General features: G+C 39.7%; 1 protein-coding gene across 1 annotated transcript in view; it reads right to left on the minus strand.

Moving 5' to 3' along the window:
- The window catches only part of LOC143029546 (transcription initiation factor TFIID subunit 5-like), a 76,955-nt gene that overhangs the window by 50,877 nt on the left and 6,163 nt on the right, over positions 1-19,915 (minus strand). The window contains exons 2-4 of the mRNA XM_076192206.1: positions 17,277-17,468; positions 10,876-11,078; positions 3,506-3,702 (exon numbers count right to left, since the gene is read on the minus strand). Coding sequence (XP_076048321.1) covers positions 3,506-3,702; positions 10,876-11,078; positions 17,277-17,468 — 592 coding nt within the window. The remainder of the gene's footprint in view (positions 1-3,505; positions 3,703-10,875; positions 11,079-17,276; positions 17,469-19,915) is intronic.

A 19,915-nucleotide genomic window follows, 5' to 3' on the forward strand; every position in this document is an offset into this window, starting at 1 on the left:
GGACGGAAGCCGGAGATTCTGCATAGATTACTGGGTGCTGAACGCCGTCACTGTCCCTGATGCTTATCCTCTCCCCCGCATCGACGAGACATTAGACACTCTCAGTGGGGTCCAGTGGTTCTCCACGCTGGATTTGAAGTCAGGCTATCATCAAGTCGAGATGGCGCCTGAGGATAAAAAGAAGACAGCATTCTCGATTGGGCAAGGCCTGTGGCACTGGAACGTGATGCCCTTTGGCCTCATGAACGCCCCTGGAGTCTTTGAGCGTCTCATGGAACGTGTACTCGACGGTATGCAATGGAAGGCAGCAGTCGTCTACCTAGACGACGTGCTGGTGTTTGGAAACAGCTTCGAGGAGGAGCTGGCTAGGCTCACAGAAGTGTTCAGCCGCATGAGGAAGGCTGGCCTGAAGCTGAATCCAAAGAAGTGCACTCTATTCAAGTCAGAAGTGCCGTTCTTGGGACATGTCGTCGGAAGGGAAGGTGTGAGGACGGACTCACTCAAGGTCACCGCTGTGGAAGGATGGCCAGTCCCTCAGAGTGTCTTGGAGCTGCGCAGTTTCCTGGGCTTGTGCACATACTACCGGAGGTTTGTGGCAGGGTTCGCCACTATCACCGCCCCACTGCACCATCTGACAAGGAAGGGAGCAGCTTTCGAGTGGAGCGAGGAGTGCCAGCAAACTTTCGTGGCACTGAAGCGAGCGGTGATGAAAGCACTCGCCCACTTCCATCACTATCTGTATGGCATGCGCTTCACCATTCATACGGATCATGCCGCCCTGAGATGGTTGAAGACGATGAAGGAACCGGAAGGACAGCTGGCCAGGTGGATTGGAAAACTGGAGTAGTACAACTATGAGATCGAGCACCGACCTGGCCGGGTGCATAACAACGCCGACAGCCTAAGTCGCCGTCCCTGCCCACCCGAGTGTGTGCATTGCTCATGGCGGGAACCTGAGGTGGCTGTGCGGAAAGTAACCATTGCTCACAGCACCACCGAGGCAGACGAGAAGTGGAAGAGGGACCAACGAGAGGATTCTGACCTGTCTCTGGTGATTGGGTGGTTAGAGGCCAGCAGTGAAAGGCCTCCCATAAAGAGACAGTATCACCCGAGAGTCCTGCTACCAAGGGCCTTGTTGACCAGTGGGAGGCACTGAGTCTGCGAGGGGAAATCCTACACCGGCGTTGGACGCACGCACGAACAGGAGAGGTAAGCTGGTTGGTAGTAGTGCCATGCTCTCGGCGACAGGAGCTGCTGAAAGAGATGCACGAAGGGAATACCAGTGGCCACCTGGGAGTGAAACACACTCTCGAAAAGTTGAGGCAGCGAGTCTACTGGGTGGGCCTGCGATGAGATGTGCAGGAGTGGTGCAAGACTTGCCGTGTGTGCGCCACAAAGAGAGGCCCCGCCCACAAGACTCGTGCCTCACTGCAGTTATATCACACCGGGGCGTTGATGGAACGCCTTGCTGTGGATATAGCCGGCCCTTTTCCATGCACAAGTACTTGTGCGCGGTAATGGACTACTTCACGAAGTGGCCGGAAGTCTGTGCTCTACCTAACCATGAGGCAGAGACTGTAGCTCAGTTCCTCGTGGAGGAGGTGTTCGTGCGCTATGGAGTCCCAGGGGAACTGCACTCAGACCAAGGACGAGAGTTTGAGTCGCGGGTCTTTAAGGAATGCTGCAGTCTGCTTGGCATCAATAAGACTCATACTTCTCCCCTGAGGCCCCAGAGCGATGGTATGGTGGAGAGGTTTAACGCGATGATTCTCCAGCAGCTGGCCAAGTAGTGTCAGGAGGACCAGCGCGATTGGGACTTGTGGGTTCCGTACGTGCTCATGGCCTATCGTTCAGCTGAGCATGAGGCCACGGGATTCACGCCAGCCAAGTTAATGTTTGGCAGGGAAATTCGTCTGCCAGTCAACCTCTCTACTGGTCGACCACCAGGAGCAGAACTTCCACGTACCTATAATGATTACGTGATGACGATGCAGCGGAGCCTGGAGGAGGCTTCCCGCTTGGCGAGGCAGCATCTGCGAGTGTCAGGTCAGGCTATGTGGAGGCAGTACCAAGGTCGCGCCAGAAATGCAGAGCATCAGCCTGGCTGCATAATCCACAGAGAAAGCCTGGCAAGTCACCGAAACTCCAATCTGACTGGGAAGGACCATATAAAGTGATGGAAGTAATATCTGCAGTGAATTACCACCTAGAAATGCCTGGCAGAAAACGGGCGAGTAAAGTAGTGCATGTCGATCAGTTATGAAAACACCCAGGCGAGGGAGAATTTACCTGGGGTGAACGTGATGTAGATTTGAGAGACAGTGACAGTGGTAGTAGTAGTTGTGATGATGGTGATCATAGTCCTGGCGTTGAACGTGAATGTGAAAGTGATAGTGACACTGAAAGTGACGAAGGTGTAGCACATGAAGACTCAGAGAAAGAAAGTGAAGATGAAGTAGAGAGAGATCAGAGACCTGGTTGACTTCCCAGAAATAGGAAGCTACCTGCGTGGTTAACGGACTATGTGATTGACATTTGATGTTATTAATGTGTTAGGATATGCCATTTGATGTTATTTGTTATTTGGATATGTCATTGGATGTGTTTAAGTGTTCTTAGTATATGTAATGTTTTCCAATTGAAGAAGTGATGCTTTATTTTTTTTTTTTTTATACAGAATGTTTTGTTTTAAGTTCTTTTGTAAGTTTGTAGGTGAAAGCTGATGGGTTGTCAAGCTTTGTAGAGGGGGATAATGTGGCGAAAGAGCATGAATGAATGTTGCATAGTGTGCCTGGATGGTTGGTATGGTCGTGTGAGTGATGCGTGATATCGGAGAGAGAAAGCATAGCAAGGGGTATTGTAGCGAGGGTATGCGTGGGGGGACCCCAAGGGGGGGGTCCCAGCATCACCCACCATACCTCGCATAGCAGCAGAGTAAGCCTAGTACTGGTGTTGAACACACATGTAAAATCCTCATATCCGTTAGTTAGAATAAAGTGAAGAAAGTGACACTCTTGCCTTTCCCTGACCTGGACAATTGTATGCGTGATCTTATGTTCATCACTCGTGACATAAATGATCACACCTACGTGCAATAGAAAAAGGTGAGTTAATGTCCATGCGTCCGTAACAATATAATATAATGCAAGTAGTGTAATACATCGTACATTAGGCATTCAATGCTGCACATGATAATTTGACTCGTATTGAAGAAGTTAAGAAAAAAGAAATTGGTAATGAAGAAATCATCTATAATCCTTGCCAGGTTTTATGCTTATTTAGGCACTTGTTCTGGAGCTGATTTGATCAAACTAGAAACATTTGCAAACCTGGAGCTAATTCATTGTAGTTTTACAATCTTGCAACTGACCACTATCAAATTTCAAAATCTTAACTACCAATATTGTTTCCCTCTGTAACATATCTACATATATATAGCAGTATGACAGGGATAACTTTATCATTAAACAGTCATTACATTTCACAATACAAGCATTCAACATACTTTGTCGTGTTGCTTCTCCTTCAAGAGCTCCTGCTGTGGCTAACACCTGTGTCCTGCATCGGGGTACACCTTCATAAACATCTAAGTATAGACGATCCTGTATGATTCTTTGGACTGGTCCACCTCCTCTCTCAGATAAATAACGCTTCAAATGTGAATAAGTATCCCTTGATATGCGAACTGTAAATTGACTGGCCCTTGAAATAAAAGAAAGAAATACATTAATAACTCATATGTCTACACATCTAACATTAACTTCCAATATTCAGTGCACTGCAAATCCATAGGAATATTCAGTCCACTGCAAATTCATACAACACTACTGCTAATTCATGTAACTACAGTGAGTATCTGATGTAATTGTTCATGATGGGTCAGGGATCTGGTGCTAAAACCAATGCCCCTTACACAGAATTTATCCAGAAAAGCCTCAGATCTGTTATGCATAAGTTAGTATGAAATTGGCAAAGACATGTGGTTTGTTAGGGTTAAACATATATTCAGACTGACAGAGACGGATAAACAAAGATAGTCACACAAAACACACACATACACACATACTTGTGGGACTCCACTAATCACCTCCTTCCAACCTGACTACTTTTCTCTGAGTACTACTCTCATGGACATCCTAGGATGAGGTGGATGGATGGGGTGAAGGGGGCTTTGGGGAAGAGGGGAATGTTTGTTGAGGAAGGACGGGAGAGGACAGAAGACAGGGGTGAATGGAGAATGGTTGTATATGGATGATGTGATGCATGAGGTGGAATGGGCGGGGGGATGGGGGGTGAGGTGTGTGAGCAAAATTTGATGCAGCCCGAAGGGATTTCTCCCCGTCTTCTTCTTTTACATGGGGGGACGGAGAGGGGGGGGTCACCGATTTAATGAAGCGGCCTTGCTGTGGATGTGCTGTGTCTTGCAACACTGCTTCTGACCCAGGGCAGTGGACAAGGTGCAGGGATGACCCGTCATCCGGGAGGTGCTAAGATGAGAGGGAGGGTGGAGGGGTGTGGAGTGTATTCAGGGATGGAATGGGTGGGAATGATTTTATGCCTTTTCTTTTTTGGCTACCTCCCTTGTAAGGGGGAAAAAGCCTTGGTATATGTATGTACTAGTACTACTCTCATGGTAGAAAAATGAGAGTAGTACTCAGAGAAAAGTATTCAGGTTGGAAGGAGGTGATTAGTGGAGTCCAATAATGTTCACTATTTATGTGAATGACATGGATGATGATGTGGAATGTTACACGAGCTTCTTTGCAGACGATGCTAAATTGTTGAGGAGAGTGAAAAATGAAATGGACTGCAAATCACTACAAACAGACCTGAATAAGGTTTGAAAATGGAGTCAGAAGTGGGAAGTGGACTTCAACATTAAGAAATGTAGCATAATGGAGTTCAGAAAAAGTAAAAACAGAATATCAAGACAATATAAAATTGGAACTAAGGAGGTAAAGAAAGTGGGATCTGAAAAAGACCTGGGAGTAATTACCTCAAATGATTTGTCCTCTGATAATCAAATAAACAAAATTGTTGGAGAATCCTATAACTTGCTAAGATCAATAAGTGGCGTTTACCTAATTGGATGAAGAAATTATTAAAAAAATATTAGTCACATTAATAAGGTCTAGATGGAGTATGCTGCGACATTATGGTCACCCAGTACCAAAAAGAATATAAAGAATATTGAAAGAATCCAGAGAGCAACCACTAAAATGGCCCTAGCACTTTCAAACTTGTTATATGAAGAGAGACTGGCTAAAATGAAGTTACTGACTTTGGAACAAAGAAGAGAGAGGGGACCTACTGACATCTATAGAATCATGAAAGGCACAGAAATACTTGACAGAGAGAACTTACTAAATTGGGACAAGAGAAACACAAGAGGACATGGAAAGAAACTCAAAAAGGATAATTAAAGAAGTGAGCTGAAGAAAAAAAGTTTTCCACACAAAGTGGTAGACACTTGGAACAAATTGGACGAAACAATAGCGTGTGCAAAAACCATACATGAATTGAAGAGCAACTAGACACTGCGAGATACAAGGGCGGGACACCTTGAGCATAGCTCCCCTTCCTGTAAAATACTACATAAATTAGGGAAATTGATCAGGATGATACTGAGGCCAATATAAAAGATAGGGATAGATTCCAAGCTCACAATAACTTAACAATGGAGGTAAGAGAATTCACAATTGACTTGAAACAAAAGAGAATGTTCCTTTCTTCCCATGAGTCAAAGTTCTACAGCAAAAGCTTGAACAAGAAATAACCACAAATCAGGTTCAGAAAACATAAATTGATAGATTTACTAAGGTTCCACAAGGACTAAGCACCTAAAATATTTCTTCTGCATGTTAATGACATGAGGGAAGGTGCAACAAGTTATGCCAACATGTTTGCAGATGATAAAAACATTGTGAGAAAAGTGAAAAATGTGGACTGTGGACTGTTCCAAAAAGATCTAAACACCATATTCACATGGAGTTACAAATGGGAAATGAATTTAAATACCAAAATATGCAAAATACTGGAAATGAACAAAAACTACAAAAGATCATCGTTGAAATATTCCTTGGGAAGCAAACCCATTACAACCACTCCTCGTTTAACAAAGACAATTGGGACCAGCGTCGCCGCCGTTAACCAAATTGGTCGTTAAGCGAAAGTGTACATGTACTGTATGTACAATGTCCAGCAATACATGTATCTTTATTTTCGTGTATTTTCCCTCTCTTTTATACAGTACATTAAAGCTTTATTTACTGTTTTGATAGTAAAGAAAGCCCTTAAATAACGCGGTGGTTAGGTTCCTGAAATTACCATGTATGACTAAATCCGCGTATGCTGACATTCCATATTAAATACCGGGGTGTTTTTTTAGTTTCGACCATGGGCGCAATATAGCAATAGAAAATTAATTATTAATTTTGTAAATTAAAATGTATCAATGTAATATGCAATTTTGTGGGCGGAAATGAAAATAAAAAATACCTTGCTACGTGCAAATACTGTATGCTAATGAACGAAGTCAGTAGCATAGGATCGGGACGCCATCTTGTCTGTCAATTGACGGCCTCGGTACTTCCGACAGTACCTCGCCAGGTATATTTTCTTGAAGGAATGTTATGGAGCGGAGATACATAGATTCCTTCAAGCTGCAAGAACTTTGTATATCCTGCAAGCTGAGAGAGTGGTTGAAAAGCCCGCCAACGTCTCTCACGACGACGACAACGAGGACGAGCCGGATGACATTTAATTTGCAGGTAATGATTTATCAAACACAGGTTAGGTTAGTTTAGTTTAGTTTAGGTTAGATGAATTTATCATCCTTTCATTTCTTCGACGTCGGCATCTATCATAACAAACATGGCATACCATTCGTCCGACATGACTTCGTTACTTACAAAATCTGTTTTAGCACCTTTTTGTTTTTTTAATTTCACTCACAAAATTGCCTATTACGTTGATACATTATAATCTTTCATGTCTTCTGCTCTTTCTGAAATAAGAATATTGTCATCTGTAAATCTTAGGTGGTTCAAATATTCATCATTAATCTTCAAACCTTTCTCTTCCCAACTCAACCTTCTGAAAATCTTCCAAACAAGCTGTAAATAATTTGGGTGAAATGGTATTGCCATGCTGTACTCCTTTCTCAATCTTAATCTTTTCCTTATGCCGTCGAATTATAGTGGTACCTTTTGCATAATTTTTTTCTAAAACCCTTACAATCTGTTTGTACCCTGCTTGTGTAGTGAGTTTAGTACTGCTATTTGTTCTAACAAGTCAAAGGCCTTCTCATAATCTACAAAAGCTAAACAAAGAAGTATATTGTATTCTGTCGTTTTCTTGATTAGTTGGTTCATCACCTGCAAATGGTCTAGAGTCAAATATCCGCTACTAAATCCTGCCTGTTCTCTTGGTTGGTTTCCATCTAAAACTTGACTTGGTCTATTTGTAAGGATCTTGGAGAATATTCTATATACATTTGATATCACGCTAATTGCTTGATAGTTACTAAGGTCCTTAACCACTTCACTCCGGACTTAAATCTCGCGGGCAGCAGCCAATGCCAGCCGTACGAGGTATCGTAATAATACTCGCATCATAAAATATAGTCACCGCTTATATCGATCGTTCTCTCTTTCACCCGCGAATTTTGAAAACCACAGAGAATGGGATTCAAGGCACATTTGGGAGAATGTAAAAACACAGGGGCGACTACAATAAATGTAATCAAGACGCCGATATGGCAGCGTCGCGAATCCACTTGCTCCTCATGACGCCTACGTAGGCGGCACCGTATGGAAGGGGTTAAGGTCTCATTTTTTATGAAGCAAAATAACTATAGCATTACACCATGATTCAGGAATACTTTCTTGGTGTAAGCACTGAGCTAACTTAATATGAACTTCTTTCCCTGCATCTTTCAACAGATCTATCAATATACCCTCTTCCCCTTGTGCTTTTCCTCGTTTCATATTTTTTAGAGCAAATTCAACTTCCTTTGTAATCTCCGGTACACTACTAATGTCTACAGATGAATTACTGACTCCACTACGGTCTTCGACGAGTAAAGCTCTTGATAGAATTCTTCTACACTTTATACCATTCTGTCTCTGCAGTTAATGATTTTTCCATTTCAATCTTTCAAACATATCATTTGCTGGCTTCCTGAAGCATGTCTACACTCAGTCCCTTCAATACTTTTACCTTTCCGAATAGTTTCCTCTATTTCATCCATGTTTCTCTTTCTTTTCTCTTGTCTTTGCCTTTTGTTGATAAGCTTGTTTAGTTCTGTTCTTTCTATTTCGTCTTTCCTGCTTTAATCTGCATGGTCCTTCTTCTTTTAATTAGGTCATTTGTAGCGTTAGAGTATTTGTTTTCTTTAATACTTTTTGTACTTCCTACTTTCTCTGCCAAATCCCTAATGATATTCACTAAATTGAAATTCATATCTTCAATGGTGTCATCATTGGATCTTAGAGCTTTGAATCTATTTTTAATTTCTAACTGAAATTTCTTATTATATATATATATATATATATATATATATATATATATATTTTCTTTTTCTTTTTTCTTGCTACTAGTGGTGCTTGTGAGATGTAGTGTGATGGATGTGTAATGTTAAGGGTTCTAGTGTAATATTGTGTTTCTGTCATTAATTATATGGGGAGTATTTTGGTTTCTGTATGCATGTGTCTTATTGGGGTGGGGCGTGGTGCATCCCATTATTACTCTCAGTGCCCCATTCTATAATATTTGTAAATAGCTTGTATTTTCATCTTGATGGTTGTTGGGAACCATGCTGTGAAGATGTAGTCTAGGATGTATCAAATGAATTGCTCCCAGACTTTTTCCCAGAGAGAACCATTAGTTTTATGCTTGAACAATGACCTTTAAAACTGTTGCTCCCCCTTGCATATACTGAATTGTATTTACCTAATTTTAATATACAGGAAAGGAGCAATGCTTGTGGGGTCCTGTGTCTTACTCTGCAATTTATCATACTGAGCTTCATATTAATGAATTCATGTTCCAGATGTCAACTTCTAAACTATTCCAGGTATTTATTCATCTGTATGAAAAACATGTTCTCATGATCTCTTCAAACCCTCCCATGCCAAATCAAGAGATCTCTTCTGTCATTGTATCACTTCATTGTATCACTTCTTTCTTTTCAATCATTCAGTGTTGGCAGATCCAATGTTTTCAGTCTATCTTTGTTTATTTTATCTACCAGACTGGAAACTACTTTGGTTTCTTTTAGGTTTTTCATCATCTCTTTATCCTTATAATAAAAAGCCACCTTAATGTTCTGTAGCAGTCTATATGTGTCTTCCACAATTCTGCTGAAACATCTATCGGGTGATATGTTGTCTTTTCTCAGTACTTCCAAATTTTTCTCCTGTTTTGCTTATGTACAACTACTCCTCGTTTAATGACCTACTCGGTTAACGACAACGCGGAGTAACGACGGGCTTTATGACAGACCAATATTCGTTTAACGTAAATCTCCCAAAGTTACGACGTCGTGTACAATAAGTTGGCTGAGGCAAATTTGTATGATGTTATAAATGAACTTGTTCGGTGGCTATTAGCTATGAGGTAAAATGATCTGAAGCTTAGGTCTACATTACCATCCTGCAAGCTGCAAAAACTACCTGGGGTACAGTATGTACCGGTATTGGTAAATTTTTAGTTTCAACCATGGGCGCAATATAGCAATAGAAAATTAATGATTAATTTTGTAAATTATAATGTATCAACATAATATGCAATTTTGTGAGCATAAATAAAAAAAACAAAAAAGGTGTAAAACAGATTTCGTAAGTAACAAAGTCATGTCGGACGAATGGTACACCATGTTTGTTATGATAGATGCCGACGTCGAAGAAATGAAAGGATGATAGATTCGTCTAACCTAAACTAAACTAACCTAACCTGTGTTTAATAAATCATTACCTGCAAATTAAATGTCATCCGGCTCGTCCTCGTTGTCGTCGTCGTGAGAGACGTTGGCGGGCTTTTCAACCACTCTCTCAGTTTGCAGGGTATACAAAGTTCTTGCAGCTTGAAGGAATGCATGTATCTCCGCTCCATAACATTCCTTCAAGAAAATATAGTCGGAAGTACCGAGGCCGTCAATTGACAGACGACAAGATGGCGTCCCGATCCTATGCTACCGACTTCGTTCATTAGCATATTTGCTTGTAGCAAGGTATTTTTTACTTTCATTTCCGCCCACAAAATTGCATATTATGTTGATACATTTTAATTTACAAAATTAATAATTAATTTTCTATTGCTATATTGCGCCCATGGTCGAAACTAAAAAAATACCCCGGTATTTAATATGGAATGTCAGCATACGCGGATTTGGTCATATACGGTAATTTCAGGAACCTAACCACGGTAAATAAACAGTAAATAAAGCTTTAATGTACTGTATAAAAGAGGGAAAATACACGAAAATAAAGATACATGTATTGCTGGACATTGTACATACAGTACATGTACGTATATGTATACACTTTCGCTTAACGACCAATTCGGTTAACGGCGGCGCGCTGGTCCCAATTGTCGTCGTTAAACGAGGAGTGGTTGTACATGTGAGGAGCACATGCTAAGAGGCATGTAATTGTGGCCAAAGCCATCACCTCAGCCCTGAATGCTTGGACTGATGGGGAAAGTAACACTCACTGCTGGATAATGGACAGAAGTGTGGGACTTGAAGCCATGCCTATGAAGATAAGAGACATACGCACTTCCGACTACCAATAAAGGGCACAATGACATCTAATTTTTTATTAAAATCTAATATCAACCTATGTCACACATGGTAATAAAACATGAGCATCTCACCTGAAATTATCCATGATTTGATATCCCTTCATGTGCTCTTCAGTTTTGACTAGTGAAAGCTTATGCACATCTTCTTGATAGAAATTTTCTTGTAAAGGCCCAAATTTGAGCATGAATGATTTGGAGGCTTCTTCATGTCCATTGTAAACCAATTCCAAGTACATGTGAACAAAGACTGGATACAAGACTAAGGATACCTCATGCTGGAAAAATAAAACATTCATTTGTACCCAATACACTAATATTAATTCATAATAAGTACTATATCTACATACAGCAACCTACTTTCATTATAATATCAATAATAATAATAATAGCAGTTTCCTTGAGTTTCACCGACTGGAAACTAATAGCCCCATGGTAACAACAACCACAGGGCCCTGACACATATTTCTATAGGAAGAAACTTGGATTGGTGTCTGTGGTGCATCAATACAGGTCTCTTTCTTTGTCACCAGCTGATGATGATGAGGAAAGCAATTATCCATTGTCAGATTTCAGATATCTATCTTGGAGGACCACCATTATCAGGCAACTATCAATGGCCTAATTCTAACACAGGCTCTACTACTCTCGTAAAAATTCTTGAATGCTCTTACCAGTTTTCCTCATATCCCATATATTTGCAATACCTCTCACAGTGCCTTCCTCTCTACCATATCACAACCCTTTTCCAGATTCATAAAGCCCCAAAAGACATCCTTACCTTTTCTTACTGCTTTCTCACATATTTGTCTTACCACAAAAATTTGATCCAGTCAACCCTTACTTGTCCTAAACCCACACTGTTCCTCACCAATTACTCCCTCTATTCCTCTCCTAATCCTCTCAATTAAGACCCTCCCATAAGCTTTCCCAACTACACACTATATAATGATCCTTCTGAAACTACTACATTCACATTTGTCCCCCTTTCCCCTGTAGGGACACTCCTCCAGTCCTCTGGCACTCTACCCTTTCTTAAACATTAAATAACCTCACCAGCCAGTCCACCATCACTATACCTTATTTTTTTGGACATTCTGCTTGACACCCATCCAACCCAGGTGTCTTACCTGCTCTCATTATCTTAACAACTGCTTCATCTCATCTTTATTTATTTCTCCTCCATTTTCCTCACTCATTACTGTCATTTTCTAAGCACTTCCCACTGCAACTACCTTTCCCTCCCTATCCTTCCACATTTAGCAACTCCCTAAAATACTTTGCCCATCTTCCTCTTACAGCTGCCTCTTCCATTATCATCTCTCCATTTGCACCTTCTACCTTTTCTTCTCTACTTGATTTTCCCCCTCTTCCTCTCTTAATTTCTTTCTAAAACATTTTTTATTACTTTAAAAATTCTCTCTCACACTCCTACCCTATTTAACATCCACTATCCTCTTTGCCTCCTTTCACCCTATCCATCCATCTCATCCTCAGTTGTCCCTTCAAGTTCTTTCCATGTGCCCAAACCATCCCAATACTCTTTCATTGACCCTATCTGCCAATTCCCTGTCCACTCCTGCTCTTTTTCTCACTTCTCACTCTACCCAACCTTGTAACTCCTACCATACTTCTCAAAAGTGTGAAGTGAATTTCAACATCAAGAAATGTGGTATGATGGAATTTGGAAAAAAAAAAATAGAATATCGGGACAATATGAAATTGTTACAAAGGAAGTTAAAAAAGTCAACTCGGAAAGGGACCTAGGAGTAACTATCAGCAATGACACAGCACCATACAAACATATCAACGGAATAGTCGGAGAATTTTTCAGTGAAAATGGCCTTTGAATACTTGGATGAAGAAATGGTAAAGAAAATATTAGTTACATTGATAAAACCAAGATTGGAGTACGCTGTGATACTATGGACACCCAGTACTAAAAATAACATAAAAAAAATCAGAAAGAATTCAAAGAGCAACAACAAAGGTGGCACCAACGCTCTCCAAATTGACATACAAACAAAGATTGTCCAAACTTGAACTACCAACCCTGGAACAAAGAAGAGAAAGAGGAGATCTACTAACCATCTACAGAATTATGAAAAGGAGATTATTTACTAAAGTGGGATAAAAGAAAAACAAGAGGACATGAAAAAAAAAAAATTAAAAAGGATAGTTATAGAAGAGATCTGAAAAAGAACAGCTTCCCACACAGTGATAGATATCTGGAACAAATTGAATGAGGAAACAGCAAGTGCAAAAACTATACAAGAATTTAAGATCAAACTGGATGTTGAAAGATACAAAAGTGGGTCACTACGAGCATAGCTCTCTTCCCATAGAATACAGCTAGGTAAATACACACACACACACACAAATATACATAGACGGTATGATTTCAGGACTAAACAAATTAAACGACTATCTATTAATAGAGAAACCAAACATAATGGGAACTGTGAAGATAAAATTAAAAGGTCCACTACCATTAAATACTGTGGGACAGGGTCTATACAACCATTGGGCGAAAAATAGAACAGAGTGGAGGAGTCATATTTTTGACAAAGAAAAGTGTTAATGTGACAAAGATAACAGAAAGAAAAAATAATGTGGAATTGATTATGACTAAAGTTGAAAACAGAAATATGAAAGTAGAAAATTTGTAGTAATATATGTGCCCCCAAAACAGAGGCTTAGACAGATAGTGATCATTCCAAAATACTGGAAGACACAAAGAATGCATTAATTGAATTATTGAAAAAAGGAGGAAACATAATAATTATGGGTGACTTTAACTCAAAAGAAATATGTTGGGAAAAAATGACAGTAAATAGTAGAAAGGAACTTTGGGGAAATATTCTACTTGATATGACCACTGAATACACATTGACTCAATGGGTGAAGGAAAATACCAGATATAGAAACAATGAAGAACCGTCGAGACTAGATATCAAAGCCTGAAATTGTGGATAAAATGAAATACAAGACACCAATTGGGAAGAGTGAACACATACTAATAGAGTTTGAACTAAAAGAACAAATTGGTTTGAGAATAAATGATAAACATAGAAAAGGAAAACTAATGTACAACAAAACAGATTTTGAAAAACTTAGAATTTTTTTCAGAATGTTAACTGGGATTTTTTTTTTAATGAAGAAACAAAGATGAAAGAGAAATGGAACATATTAAAAGAAAATTACAATGAGGGATCAAATAAATATGTACCAAAGAAGAAACAAAAACAGGTATACATAAAGTGTTGGTGTAACAAAAAGTGTAGTGAGGCTTAAGATAGAAGAGACATACAGTACATACATACATATACCAAAGGCTTTTTCCTCCTACATGGGGGATAGCCAAAAAGAAAGGCATAGAAACCACTCCCACCCATTCCATTTCCTATATATTCCACTCCCCTCCACCCCTCCCTCTTATCTTGGCACCTCCTGGATGATGGGTCATCCCTGCATCCTGTCCACTGCCCTGGGTCAGAAGCAGTGTCGTAAGACACAGCACATCCACAGCAAGGCCGCTTCATAAATTTGGCGACCCCCCCCTCTCCGTCCCCCAATGCAGAAAAGGAGATGGGGTGAAATCCCTTAGGGCTCCATCAAATTTTTTCTCATACATACTTCCTCACCCCCCATCCCCCAGCCACTCCCCCTCATGCATCACAGTATCATCTATACACAACCCCTCTCCATTCACCCCTATCTTCTGTCCTCTCCCGTCCTTCCTCCACAGACATTCCTCTCTTTTGTAATGCCCCTTTCACCCCATCCATCCATCTCATCCTAGGATGCCCCCTCATATTTACTCCTTCCACCTTCTTTTACTCATCTTTCTTCACTTATTCTTTCCATGTGTCCAAACCATCCCAATACTCTTTCATCAACCCTGTCTCCCAGCTCTCTTTCCACCCCTGTTCTCCTCCTCACCTCCTCATTTCTCACTCTATCTAGCCTAGTAGATAGAGTGAGAAATGAGGAGGTGAGGAGGAGAACAGGGGTGGAAAGGGAGCTGGGAGATAGGGTTGATGAAAGAGTATTAGGATACATACATACATACACACACACACACACACACACACCCACACACACACACATATATATATATATATATATATATATATATATATATATATATTTATATATATATATATATTATCACAACGAACCCACAGTCGGAATTAAAGGAAACTTTAGAAGAATGTGTAACTTCTATATTTTGGCTAATAGCTAGAGTCGAAATATAGAAGTTACACACTCTTCTAAAGTTTCCTCTTATTCCGATTGTGGGTTCTTCGTGATTATTATTTACAAATGTGCAACAACATTTGTAAATATATATATATATATATATATATATATATATATATATATATATTATATATATATATATATATATATGTATATACAAGTTATAGACCAGTACCATCCCTAGATAGAGCAGTGGATGAAACAGTAACTGTCATCTGGAAGGCAAGCAAGAGAGACATTCCTGGAGGCTACAGGAAAAAGTTAAACACCATCTACCCACAAGAGATAGCCACCTTAACCACTTCAGTTTGAGTCAAATTCTTGTGTGCAGCATTGGCTGCTATATGTATGATTCATCACACTTCTTGCATTACAAAATATAAAGTCTCTTTTACTCTAAGTTTTAAACACAGAAAAGGTGATCAAACCAGTTCACAGATTCCAGGGGGGGGGGTAACTCCTGCACAACTACAAAAATATATAATAAAGATGCTGATGCCAGCATCTTTGTGTACCCACTTCCACCTCATGACACCTACATAAGCATCACTGTACTGAAGTGATTAATGAAAGAGGGAATGAATTGAAAAGCAACCACAACCTAAGAGAACAAGAAAAAGTTCAACTACTACAATTAAACAAAAAAATCACAAAACTAATAAAGAAAAGGCAAAGAAAATTGGGAAAAACAAATTAGATGGAAAAACTAAATTGTATGGACTTGGGAAAAAAAAATAATAATAAAAATAAAAATACACACATGAAGCAGTTGGACACAAGGGAAAATACCATCACCAAAACAAGTGCAACATCATCAACAAGTCAATACCCCAGTATTGGGTACTTTCAGTGGTCCAAATTTTTCAACTGTTCCAAATTTCTCTGAACCAATTGTTCCAATTAATGGGAAACCCTCAACACACACAAATATGAGTAATTGATACGCTACAAGAGAAGGATTGTTGGGTGGGGACTAAGTTTACCTAGATCTAGAAAGCTTATTATAAGGTACCCCATAATAAATCATTATGGTAGGTGGAACATGTAGGTCTTACAGGGAATTTGCTGGAATGGATTAGATGTTCTGAGGAACAAATTAATGAGGACATTAGTGAAGGACAAGTTGTCTGTAAAGAGGGAAGTTACTGGAGGAGTCCCAGGTGGATCAGTGTTAGTGCCACTAATGTTCTTAGTATATGTTAATGATATGATGGATAATTTGACCAGTTACACTAATATATTTGGTGATAATAAAAAGAGCATGAGGAGAGTGAAAAGCAAAGAGGACTATAGGTTAGTACAAGAAGCTCTAGATGAGTCATATGCATAGGGTCAGGAGTGGGAAATGGATTTTATTGCAAAGAAATGCAAGGTACTAGAAGTGGGTGTAAGAATGGGCCATCACTGCTACACAGAATGAGGAATGTTATAATTACAGAAGTGAAGGATGAGAGAGATTTGGGTGTGATCAATCAATCTATCAGCAATTCATCATTGTCCCCTGTCCCTTGCTCAGGTCAGAAGCAATGCAGATTGGCAAAGCACCTCCACAGCAGGGTCCAACTGCCTGAGAACTTGCATGATACCCCCTGACCCCCAAGCATCATCCATTCAAGAATTCAAGGAGTAAACAAGAAGAAATCACTTCAGGCCACATAAATTTATAATCCATTCACAACCACACTCCACTCACACCTCTATCTTTTTCCTTCTTCCTGCTCTGTTTGATAGACATCACCTTTGTACCCAAGGGTCTCCTTACCCTATCCATCCATCACATTTTCAGTCTTCCTCTCAATTCATTTCACTCAACTCATCATTCCACACTCTTTTCAAAATTTTCCCCAAATCATCCCAATATTCTCTGATCAGTATTATCTGCCAGCTCTATTCCCACCCCACCTCTCCTCACCTCACCTCTCATTCTATCCTTGCAACCTCAAACTCTTAATAACTCAATCCTTACAACAGATTAAGGTAGGTAGAAACCATATATATATATATATACAGTGAGACCTCTCATTAACGAACATTAATTAGCTGTGTTTTCGGTGTTTTTGGTTCTGTTGTTTAGTGCGTGCAATCACTATGCCACCCAAAAACCACTCCAAATCAACAGATTATTCACATCAATGGACACCGTTACCTCCCTTTTAGTCCGTTAATGAGAGGTAGTACTGTATATATATAAACAATATCTTATTTCAAAGCACCTTATAAGCATCCAGACTTTTTTCAATAAAATTTTGCAAGCCTGTGTAAGCATCTTCATATTCAGCAGGGTCCCCTTCACTTTTGTATGCTGATAATACACTTGAAACTTCTGTGTCTCCAGTTACACCAACTTTACTATCAGCAACTTCATCATAAAATTTTACTTCACTCCTCAGCAAATCTTCAGTCTCCTGAAAGAAGAAAAACAATTAACATTAAAAGCTTATTCATATAATGTTGAGTGTAAAACTATGTATATATATAACTACATACTGATCTATGGCAATGAAAAATCTAGACACTTAACACTTTCTATCTCTCACTCTCTGAGAGGCTGTTACCTACAAGGCAAGGTATCTGAACATGGGAAAGGCAAATCATCCCCTTATCGCTATGCTGACATGTGTCCCTTTCATTTTTTATCAATTAAACCACATTAATACTGTTTGAGAAACAAGATGGAGGTTACAAGGATGGACTGAGTGAGAAATGAGAAGGTGAGAAGAGTAGGGGGAAAGGGAGTGACAGATAGGACTGACATAAGAAAATTGGGATAGTTTGTTCACATGGAAAAATGAGTCAAGAAAGACTAGCAAAAAAATTAAGGCAAAGGTGGATAAAGTGAACCTAAGGGGTGATTGTGCCTATGATGCTCATCTCCCTGCCAATCCCAGAGGGGTGGGTATGTCCCCCTTAATAAACAGTTAGATTATATTTAGAAGTTAGATTAGGTTGTTGAGTTGTAATGTTTTATGGTTGGTTAAATTAGGGCAGGGTAGATTAGGTTGGAGTAGTTTAGGTTAGATTGTTAGGTTAACCTAGGTTATGATAGGTTTGGTTGGTTAGGTTAGGATAAAGTAGGATGGGTTAGGTTAGAGGTTAAATCATTTTCCATGTACACCTCCCATTGTTTTGAGTTTTCTTAATAGTATTTTGTGTGATACTTTATCAGAGCCTTTTGTAAAACCAGGAAAGCACAATCTGCTCATCCATCCCTTTTTTGTATTATATCTATTAACCCCTTCCATACGGTGCCGCCTACGTAGGCGGCATGGGGAGCAAGTGGATACGCGAGGCTGCCATATCGGTGTCTTGATTATATTTATTGTAGTTGTCCCTGCGTAACTGACATACTCTCTAAACTGGCTTCATCACATTTTCTATGGTTATCAAAATTCACGGGTGAAAGAGAGAACGATCGATATAAGCGGTGACTATTTTTTATGATGTGAGTATTATGACGCAACATCGTACGTCTGGCAGCTGATGCTGCCCACGAGATTTTGGCCCGGAGTGAAGTGGTTAATCTTGAATAAAAGATCCAATTTGTGGCACATAATCTTCCTTGTCTAAAACCGAATTGTTTTGGATTCGGTATTTTGTTCTCTTCCATATGTTTAGTCCATCTACTTTTGATGACTTTTACACATATTTTAGCTATCGTGCTTGTAAGGGAGACTGGTCTATAGTTTGTTGGACCTTCCTTGTCTTCCCCTTTGTATATTGGCATTTTTCCAATCTTGCAGTACTTTTCCATCTTTGAGTGAGCAATCCATTATCTTATATATTTTGTCTGTTAGTTCATCAATACATTCTTTTAGTATCCAGTTTGCAATTGTGTCTGGTCCATGTGATTTTCTGGCATCAAGGTTTATTATTTGGTCCCTTATTTCTTTCTGTCACAATTATTTCTTTCACTGGGGGATCTTTCTCCCTTTCCTTCATCCCAATTGTATTTTCATTTGTAAATACAGATTTTGACTGGAAGGTTTACAAATTTTCAGTATATGTCTTTGTTTAGATGGAGTAATTATTTTTCAAGAAGCTTCTGGACCCACACAAGTGGCCTGAAAGAGCTGCAGATTATTGACCACTGCCTTAACCTAACTTAACCTGACCAAACTTAACCTACCCTAACTGATCCTAACTTACCAAACCCAACTTAACATAATATAATCTAACTAAACTTAACCTAAGATATCCTGACCTAACCTACCCTAACCTAATCCACTCTACCCTCCTCTTCACTCCGGGGCACATCGCACGTCTGGCAGCATTAGCTGCCTGACGTGCGATGTTGCGTCATAATAATCGCATTATAAAAAATAAAGTGAGTGCTCAATTGTTCATTCTCTTTCACCCATGAATTTTGATAACCATAGAAAACATGATGAAGCCAGTTTAGAGAGAATGGAGGTTACGTAGGTACGACCACAATAAATATAATCAAGATGCAGACGTCGGCATCATCATGTACCCACTTTCTCCTCATGCCACCTACGTAGGTGTCACCATATGGAAGTGGTTAAATGGGTGGAAGATTTCTTGCATGGAAGAAAAATGAGAGTGGTGCTTAGAGATAAAAACTCGACCAGGGAAGAAATGATAAGTGGAGTCCCACAAGAATCAGTATTGGCTCTGATAATGTTTGTTATATATATAAATGACATGGATGGTGTAAAATGTTGTATGAACTTCTTTGCAGATGACACAAAACTACTAAAGAAAGTACATAAAAAGACTGTGAATCACTACAGAGAGACCTGGACAAAGTCTGGGAATGGAGTCAAAAGTGGAAAGTGAACTTCAACATTAAGAAATGTAGTATAATAGAGTTTGGAAAAAGTTATATATAAAA

The sequence above is a fragment of the Oratosquilla oratoria genome, chromosome 11, assembly GCF_046742065.1.
Source record: "Oratosquilla oratoria isolate Oo_2021 chromosome 11, ASM4674206v1, whole genome shotgun sequence".
Taxonomy (NCBI): Eukaryota; Metazoa; Arthropoda; class Malacostraca; order Stomatopoda; family Squillidae; genus Oratosquilla; species Oratosquilla oratoria.